The 9,854-nt window shown below is 36.7% G+C and overlaps 1 protein-coding gene across 1 annotated transcript in view; it reads left to right on the top strand.

Moving 5' to 3' along the window:
* Positions 1 to 8,488, top strand: part of LOC104080397 (bromodomain adjacent to zinc finger domain protein 1A-like) — a gene marked incomplete at its 3' end in the record, with an annotated part of 23,236 nt that extends 14,748 nt beyond the window's left edge. Inside the window, exons 4-6 of the mRNA XM_009582774.1 lie at positions 5,554 to 5,641; positions 7,597 to 7,731; positions 8,386 to 8,488. Coding sequence (XP_009581069.1) covers positions 5,554 to 5,641; positions 7,597 to 7,731; positions 8,386 to 8,488 — 326 coding nt within the window. The remainder of the gene's footprint in view (positions 1 to 5,553; positions 5,642 to 7,596; positions 7,732 to 8,385) is intronic.
* Between the last annotated feature and the right edge of the window lie 1,366 nt (positions 8,489 to 9,854).

Genomic DNA, 9,854 nt, shown 5'->3' with positions numbered 1-9,854 from the left:
CCTGCTGACCTTTTTTATTGTGTTCTGCAGTAAAAGCTGAGGTTGTACAGGGAGAAAGAGGCCAGGACGCTCTCACTCCTGCACTCCTTCAGAAAAACAAGCTGCCTTGTAAGGCCTGGGTTGCAAAGCAAAAGGTAGCAATCTTCTTAGATCTTAAACTGTTGATGCTGTGCTCTGGGACCCTCTGGTACTGTAGGATAGTGATCATCACAGAACAGCAGTGTTCATACCTTAAACTGCTAGACATTAGGGGTAAGGTTGAACTCTTGCATTTGCTTTAGCACTCAGCAGCAGACTGGAGATTGAGGGGCTTGTACTGCCAAATATATACAATACTAGCTGCAACTTAATTCATGGCATTCCTTCTGCTGGGACTATGAGTAATGTGAACCATCAACCACATCAGAAATACTAGAAGAAAAATTTCTTCTTGGCTTGCTGGCTGGTTCGTGGCAGTAAATTTGGGTGTTTATTCAATTTGAAGTGAAGTATCATCTTTCTTTTGGGGAAGGGTTAACTGTTTCTGCAAATTTTGCGATGCAAGCAGAGGTAACAAAGTTTTTGGAAATAATGCCAGTGGAACCTTACCATCCAGATTTTTTACCACCTTCAACCTAGTTTTCTGCCTCTATTTGGAGAAGAAATTATGAACAGGATATTTCAAAAAGTGCTTGTCATTAAAGCTATACAATGTCTCAGTAGAACAAATCTTTCCTCATCTTTAATTCTTACCTTTCCTCTTTCCTTTCTTCCTCTCTCATCCCTCCATCCCCTGAATCTAGTAATAATGATGGTAGGTCTTAGTCTACTTTGTATTGTAAGGAAAGACTGAAGTACTGGATCAAAGGCAGCTTAAAATCTTCATTGGAAGGTTCAAAGTCAGGATTTTGTTGCAAAGTGTTGTTGGCTTGTCCCTAGAACGGTGTAACCAGTATGCTGTTACCAGTCTTCAGGTTGCTGTATTTCCATGTTGAAGTTTTAGTCAGATTCCAGAAAATATTTGCAGTTCCAAGTGGGAAGTTTGGTCGATACAAAGTAGCTTGGCAGCAGCAAAGGTGTGCAGAGGCCAGCTTTTCTATCAGGATCAATATACTGACAGATTACCTCTGTGTAAGGCTTGCACTGGAGCGTAAGGAGACCTTAAGTGATTGTGTTCTTTAGCAAGCACTCTCTTCAAGGGAGCTTTTCCCATTCCCAGACTTTACTTAAAGAGAAGAAGAAAAGCCACTGCCTCTCTTTGGAAAAGGAGGACAGCATTCATTTTAGATGCATTCCTGATCCTCTAACCCTCAGTAATTTTCTGTGCAATTTTTCTAGTTCTTTTAATATCGCAAGATACAGGTAGTTCCAGCAAGACTCAGACCAGATAATATAGATAGTCCTGTCCTGGACAAGGTAACTCAGAAGGACAAGGTCTCGGAAGTTTCTTGGTAAAGCTACCTTAAGACCATGCTGTCTGAATATAATACAGCAGGACTGTAAGCAGAAATTTATGTCCAGGTCATGTGGTCACCGTGCCAAAGTAATTGAAGGGCTGATGAGATTACTATCTGTCAGTGGTTCAGAATAACCTCATTCAAAAAATGCAAGACTGTGCCAGGTACTAGGCATGTTTACTTGAGTGCAGTAGAAACTAGTACAATATGGGTGAGTCAGTTCCAGCTTTCACCTACTAAGTTACGAGATACTCTGTTATTCTTTCCTTTGGATCTGGTAGTCTGTCAGAGCTGTCTTGTGAAGACTTGCTGTAGGCAATCTCTGCTGCGAAATGGGTCTAACCTTTGCTAACTCTTATGTGTTTTATATAATGCTTTATGAAGTAAAAGATAACAAAAATAATATTATAACTTTTATGCCAAAGCGACTAAATAATCTATGTAATTTTTAACACTTTCTATGTGTACTGAATGACCTTTTTCTTCCTCTTCTGCACTAAGCAAAATTTTGACTTTAAATTTGGATTTATGGAGGAGGATTTCAGGAATATGTTAACTTTTTAGGATAATCATTGGAAACTCAGAAACTAAGCAGAAAAAACTTAGTGTGTTTGGAAATTAGGTTGGGGCTATTATATATGATCCAGTGAAGGTGAGAGAAGGATTTACTCAAACTAAAAAGTAAAGGTTAACGATACTAGAGTTAGCCATTCGATTATTCTTTGGGCCCTGCTTTTGATTACAGACAGTATCGGAGCTGAAAATCTATTCCAAATGTATAAATAAGTTTATATACTTTCGGTATAACGTTGGCACTCTGATGCTTTTTATTTTGTATCTGAACATTATCTGTTTGGGTCCTTCTTCAGCTTGTTAGACTAAAGGACTGGAAACGCAGGGGTGTATGGTGGGGGAACAAGCCTGTATTTGATACTATCCAGAAATTCCTAGCAACAGCCTTCATTACTTTAGCTTTCCTACCTTGAGACTGAAGATGATCATGGAAGACCAAGTCATGGTATGACCAAAATATGAAGCCTCTTTTAACAAACTTAAAATTATAGGCAGAGATGTTAAAATCTTGCCAGTCTTGCCAGACTTACTTTGTTTACACAGTTTATCTCTGTTTTGCTATGATGACTAGCTGGGTGGGTTTTTAAATTATTTTTCTTAAATTGGAGTTGGTCAATTGGTGAGTCAAATTGAGACTTGAACTTGGACAGCATCTTGCAAGGCAGACAGTGTATATCATTGTGCTTATCTGTAGGTCCAGTAGACGTGTTGCTCTTTCCAAGTCTAAATCTTCTCTTCTGTCCCTTCATTTGTTTTTATCTATGTTGATCATTTAATCATCGTAAATTATTTTTCTCCAGAAATTTGCAAGTTATTCTCATCTAAAATGACACTAACTGTGGATAAGTACTATTTCTTTTACACTTCATTTGTATGAATTAATGTATTTATTATTAGGCATCTGAATGTTTGGACTTCTATTTCACAGAGTTAGTGGGGAAAAAATAAGAATTGGAGCCAATTTCATATTCAACAACCTTGCAAAGTACAGTTCACTACATCTTGTGCGTGTTCTTCAAAGGGGTAAAGAATAGCAAGTGCTATATTGATTGATTTTGTTTTGTCACAGACTCCACCTTCAAGCATTTTGTAAATGCCAGGAGGACCGACAATGATGATGAAATGCATAGCTGTAAATCTCCTAGTTCATCCACATAACTTCTTCACCTTCCCTTACTGATGAAATTAGATGACGGTTGAACTCTTCCTGATAAAGCAATACAACTTTTGATTACAAATTGCCACCCTAGGAGAAGCTAGTTCTGTTGCTTAATAGCAAAATGCAACATTATTTAAAGAAAATCTCAGTAGTTTAACTCTGTTCATGAAGTCTGTCCATAAATGTACCATGCTATTTAAAGTATATTGTCTATGGCAAAAACCCTGTCTTTGTTTTTTTAAGGGAGTGAGTTTTGTTTTGGTAGCACACCAGACCTGGGTGGTTATTATCCTAGGAAGAGGTGTAAGAAAACAGTTACTGTTATGTTAAAACTGAAGAAATATTTTCCATGGGGGAAAACATCTAGTTCTCGGTAGCTGATAGCTGTAAAAGGGAAGTACGCTTCGGGGAAAAAAAACATGTAACTTGGTAAGCATTTATTTTGAAGTGTAGATGCATTGCCTTATGATTCCTGTTATTTTCAGAATGTTGTTGGTGAGGGTGGTTTTTTTTGAATTGGTATTTCAGAAAAATATTCTACCTGTCTTTTACTCATTTTGAGATGCAATCCGTAGCTCTGTGGCTACTATTTTTATACATTTTATTTAACTTTGTCTTTTGGACTCCTTCCTCATCATCTTTTTCTCCTTTTTCCTGCCTTCCTGTTGCCATCACAAGTACTGAGAGTATTAAGGAGATGATTTTCTGAGGGATAGGGATGTATCATTTCTTGTCTCCCTCTTTGTTTTTCCCTTCTCATGTCCCATCTCCCCGCTAAGAAAACCAACATCCCTGATCCCTTTTCCTGTTCCTTGCAGGAACTGGCTTTGATGCTGATCTAAATCTAATGGCAGAAAAGTTGGCAGAAGTGAATAGGTCCTCTTTGGTACCAGTGGAAGTTACAGCCTGTATTAAATATGGCTGGGTATTTTCAAGAGGTCCATTGTGTATGTGTATAAATATATTAAACGTGTATAATATTAGACTGATATTTTGTGATTGTAGTTAACGTTTTAATTTTTTTAAATTTTTAAAAATATTTTTAGGGAGAAGAAAGCCATAATTGATCCTTTTTTGTTCAAATACAAAGTCCAGCCAATTAAAAAAGAACTATATGAAGCTGTTATCGTTAAGGCATCTCAACTAAGGTAAAAATTAGTATATGAAAGTTAAAATTGTACTTTATAACTGTGTGAGTTGTGTAAGTCACTGTAAGATGTTTTCGATATAAAATTGCATTTTAAAATAATACGTTAGAACTACTAATTAGAGCCACTGGAACAAAACACTGTCTTTCACGGGCTTTCTGTAGCAAGGGTTCCAAGCTTTACTAGTATTAACACCGATACCTACTCGTTAAAAGTCTCTGTGCTTTTGTTGGCACACAGATGAGACCAGCTGTTAGTTCTGATACCTGTGCCTACTGCTATGACTGATGGAGTAGGTGAAAAAAAATTTGAGAACCCTATGCTATGATATTGATGAACTATTGGTATTGTGAGCTCTCTCTGTGTGGTAGTATTACTGGTTTGAAATGTTGGAGCCGACATTGGCAATCAAACTGCTTTAAAATAGAAAGCTGCAAAAAGTTTTTGCTTCTTAAATTCAAGACAAAATTATGTTATTTAGTTAAAACATTTTTTTAGAGTAGGTTGTTCATCAAAACTTTATGAACTGGATACTTTGGGAAAAAAAACTTCAGTGGTTTCAAGTCATTTAGTTCCAGCATGAATCAAGATTAGTTTTTTCATTAACTACTCCTGTGTAGTTGGTTTTCTCCTTCCCATGAAGTACTGCGGGTTCCCTGGGATGCCAGGAAGCTTTCAGAGCACACACTATCCTGTAGTGAGGAGTGCCACAGCCTGACCAAGCGGTGTGTGAATTCACTCCTCTCGCTTGTTGGCTTCTGTGCCTTGCCTCCCCTTTTGAGAGATGTGAATGCTGCTTTCCTGCTGGCCTTGTTTGTTTGTTTCAGAGGGGGGTGAACACAATCGGACTTTAGTTTTATTTGGGAATTTTAAAAGCTGCTGTGATAGAAAAGAATGTTTGGAGGATCTAGCGGGGATGAACGGGCTGTGGAGTTCGCCTGTATGTGTCTATAAAAGAGGACATACCAGCATCTTCAAAACAAAAATTACAGATGCCTAAAAAACTGTTTAAGTATTACTTGGGTTTTGTTCTGTTCATAAGGAAATTTTTAATTGAATTGGGGTTGCAAAGAAGGGCTGTTAGTTACATTAGTAAGGGTGTAATGTATAATTACGAGAATGAGAAAAAGGTCAATCATATGATCTGTTACATGTGTTCTTGCACATATTGTCAGCTGTACTTAAAAAATAATTGAAGATGTTAGTTGATAAATGCTACTTTTCTTTCCTAATACAGCCGGAGGAAACATCTCTTTTCTCGTGATAGACTTAAACTTTTTCTGAAACAACACTGTGAACCACATGATGGAGTCATTAAAACTAAGGTAAATAAGAAGGAATAATTTGTGGGATAGAATATTGACCCTACTCAGTCTTTTTTTTTGCTCTTCTCCACTAGCTGCTCAGAGCTTCTTTTTTTAAACTACATCAAGTTTAGCTTTTTGTAAGTATAATATATTGAGTTAGTATTTGACTTTTTCAAAATAAAAGGATGAATACTGCAACTTTTTCTGCAAAAACAGATTTTTGTTAACTTTTGCTTGTATACAAGATGGTAGTTTTTCTGTACGTGAAGCAGAATTTAATTTTCTAATTTCTTCTTTAGCTACCAGTTTAGAAAAGTCCCCAAAATAAAAATGGGTGCTTTTATCTAGAAAAATGTTATTTATTAAAACATTATATATTTTTGCTTAGTCTGACACTTGAGTTGTTTTCATTCTTCAAGGTATGCAGCTGGTATTTTTGAGTCAAATAAAAATTAACTATTTCTGTTTTGGTACAGCAAGCTAATATTATTCTGTTGTAATGCTTTTAGCTGGAAAATATTTTATTGTGGATTGAATTCAGTCTCCAGTTCTTCAGAGAAACAGAAGTACTGAAGAGTTCAGGTGGCTGGAATGGGCTTTTGATGAGGCCTTAGATGTTGAAGATGTTAAGATGCATATCTTTGTCATCTTATGTGGAGATGTAGGGTGATAGTTAATACAAGTTCAGACTAAAGTTCACATCTTGGTCGGTACAGGATGACTCTGAGAATTTCTGTTTCCTTGTGTTCAAGGAATTGAGCAGCTTTTTCCGCGCTTACCAAATAGGCAGCGATTTTCCTTGCCTTGCTTGCTATGCCGTAGGAGATCCTGGACTCTTTCACTGCATATTATTGCAGCCTTGACCCTGAAATCCTTCTTATCTTCATCTGGTTGGTTGTTTGTTTGTGTGGGTTTTTTTTGTTTGTGGGTTTTTTTTGTTTGGGTGTTTTTTTTGTTGTTTTTTTTGTTTTTGAAAGTAGCATGTTCATTTATTACATCTTGTATTTTGTGTGTGCGTTTAAGAGGAATCCTCATGCAGCTGTGTAACTGCTCGTTCTGCACAGGAAAGCTCTGAGATGAGAGCATCAATGAGAGTCTTGCCTCTGAAAGTTGTGGAAAATAACAACGGCAACTAGTTTCTAAATAAGTTTGTAACTTTAAAGTCTGTCTTTTTTAAAGAAATGGAAATAGAAGAAAATAGAGCTGAAAGGGATAAACCACTCCCTTCCTGGGGCTTGTTTGTGATCATGTTGTCCTTGATGTGATACAGTGTGCTGGGTCTAGTGATCTATTAGCGATGCTTTCTGGTGCCTCAGGAAAATTGTTATATTCTGTATATGTGTGCATTTGTCATCTTCTCTTTGTTTGGGCTTTTTGTGGAGTGTCTCTTTGTTCCCTTGCTGATTGCCTTGCGTTTCAGCAGTTACGCGAACATGTCCGATTTGGAATGTCTCCTTTGTATCCTCATCTGTATCACTTGATAAGGACAGACCCCCTGAAGTCACCAGATTGAGAAAGCAGACTTGAAAAGAAACTTTGACAATTCAGAATGAGAGAAGTCATAAATTTTCTCCGCTTCCAGGAATGTTTAAGTATGCTAGAGAATTATGTGATTCTTCAGTAAATTGATTTTTCCGGCTTTCTCTGTCAAAAGTCATTCTCAACACATTTCAGTAACTTGCTAGGAAGACTGTGTCCAGCTGTGTTTGCTAAAACACATCTGAAGAAATAAAATCTTACCAAATGAGGCCAAATTCTACTTTCAAATGTGTGCTGCTTACGTCCACTTGGTGGATTAACTCTACAGTTATATTATTTCAGAGTTTTATTTCTTATCCTAAGCTAACCAGTTGTGAATCTAGTTACTTTTATTGTCCTTTTTTTTTGTGAATTAGTGATTCATTAATTAGCTTATATTTATGAAAAGGTAAGAATTTCACAACGAATATCTTGTTTTCATCTTTCTTACTAAGGCAACATCAATTGCAAAATATAATCTAGCAGAACAAAATTTTTCCTACTTCTTTCCTGATGACCCACCCACATTTATCTTCAGTCCTGCAAGCAGACGGCGAGGGAGACCTCCAAAGAGGGCATCTACTAGTCTTGTAAGTAATAACATTTTTAATTCCAGATGAAGACACATCAGCGTAGTCTTTAAGTTCCTCCATTTTCTCTGAACTTTCAGAACAGTTGGAACGCAAGGTTGATGTTGTGCTTTTTTTCTTTGAGGACAAATTGGGATATATTACATAATTACTGTTAAAGTAGATTGCTTTATAGTTAAGCTGGTAAAAGGGACCATACTTGATATGTTATCTTCTTATTTTTATCTTTCTTATTTCTGTGATCCCACCAAGAAACTAGCTTTTCAGTGTGTTGTGAAGGTGCATAGAGTACTTGTCCCTTCTGGGAATGATTAATAAATAATTTGCTAAAAAACTTTAGTTTGTACTCTTAGATACAATTATGTCATTTGCCCTCAGACACAGTATGTCACTTGCCTGTATTTAAACACAGCGAAGCTTAGTGCTCTAAACTACTTCATTTAAAAAGAAAGCTGGAAGGAAAAGTTTTGGGTCCTCTGTCCCAACTATTAGGTGGGATCTCTGACTACTTAAGTGTGTTTGTGGGAAACTCTTACAGCCTGGTTTTATTCTTGTATTAAAGAACTGTTGAAAAATTTGGAATATCTGTTGCTGGTCGTTTCACTGTAGATATTATGTTCTTCTTTTCCACTCCCCCTCTGAATTCTCTATCAGGAGGATGAGATTACTGCTAAACAAAATACCCAAGGAAACAAAAGTAAAGTAGCAAGGGAAAAGACAAGGTTCCAGAAGCAAAAAGAAGATATGCAGGCCATGGGTAAGTTGAGGTTTAGTCCTCTGACTAGTAGAACCAGTTTTTGCAGGTCTGAGAGCAGGCCATAATTAGAGTATTTTTGGGGTTGTACCTTTCAAAGGGAAAATGTAATAAGCGTGCACTGCCACAGCACTATTGCAAAGTGCTCCTTTCAGTGGTTAGAATAGTTGTTTCCTGAATTATTTATTTATTTTTATTTTATTAAACTGGGGAAATGTAGGAAGCTTGCAGTCCAGCTGTTTTGATTTCTATCTCAGATAAATAAAGAGCAACATAAAATTTTTGCAGAAGTTCGGATTCTGAAGTCATGTATAATTTTTACCTGCTGAAGGTATATCAAAACATGAACGTTTAACACAAATCGATCTGTTGTATGAGTAAAATCTGTGAATGGAAAAACTACCTCAAAATTTAAAAGATCTGCAATGCTTTCTAAACCTGTAATAATCCTTAAGGAAATCTTGAGTCTTCTGAAGATGTCTGTGCATAGATACTTAAGGTATGTCTAAATGTTCTGCAAGATTACTTACAGTAAGTTTACAAATTTTTCTAATTAAAAGAGCAGAAATCACTTAAGAGATTTTTATTTCTTATTTTCACTTAAGAGATTGATTTATTTTAGCTTAGTTTTGACCCTTTTCTGATCTATTTAAACTTGATTTCAAATGAAGTAAGGGGACCCACATACCTTTTGTATGGGTTTAACTAGTAAACTGGTGTGTCTTCTTGAGGAGACAAAGCTCAGACAAGGAGATGTTCTGGATTGTAAGCACTGATGTCCTTCCTAAGGAAAGGCTTTCATCTGTGGAAATATTTCAGTGAACTTCTGATTTCTACTTCTCGTTTCCATTATCATAGAATGTTTTAGGATGGCAGGGATGTCTGGAAATTATCTAGTCCAACATCTGCTTAAATAACTGCAAAGTTGTCTGAGGCTGCTTGGGGCCTTTTCTTCATAGGAGATGGGGACACTAGGGTTTAATGGGCTCCACTAAACTTGTGTGTCCACTTTTTTGCACAACTAGTATCTATTTGTTTATGTGCTGGAAATGACAGCACAGAACAAGGTAATAGCTGATCAACATCAAAGCTGCTTCCTTTCTTGTGTGGCGTTAACTACAACTTCTAGAGGGCTAGTTAAGACACATTCTGGCTTAATTTTATCTTTGTGTTATCCTATTGCACCCCAAAACCCAATGTCCTTGAAACATATCGTTTCAAACAATGAAAGAGCAATCAGCCTTGAAATAATCATAGAATCATAGAATCATTAAGGTTGGAAAAGACCTCTAAGATCGAGTCCAACCATCAACTCAACACCACCATGCCCACTAAACCATGTCCCTAAGCGCCTCATCTACACGTCTTT

This window comes from Fulmarus glacialis, unplaced genomic scaffold (assembly GCF_000690835.1).
Source record: "Fulmarus glacialis isolate BGI_N327 unplaced genomic scaffold, ASM69083v1 scaffold9588, whole genome shotgun sequence".
NCBI lineage: Eukaryota > Metazoa > Chordata > Aves > Procellariiformes > Procellariidae > Fulmarus > Fulmarus glacialis.
Note: the sequence above shows the minus strand (reverse complement) of the source record. Positions and strands in the feature narration are given on the sequence as shown.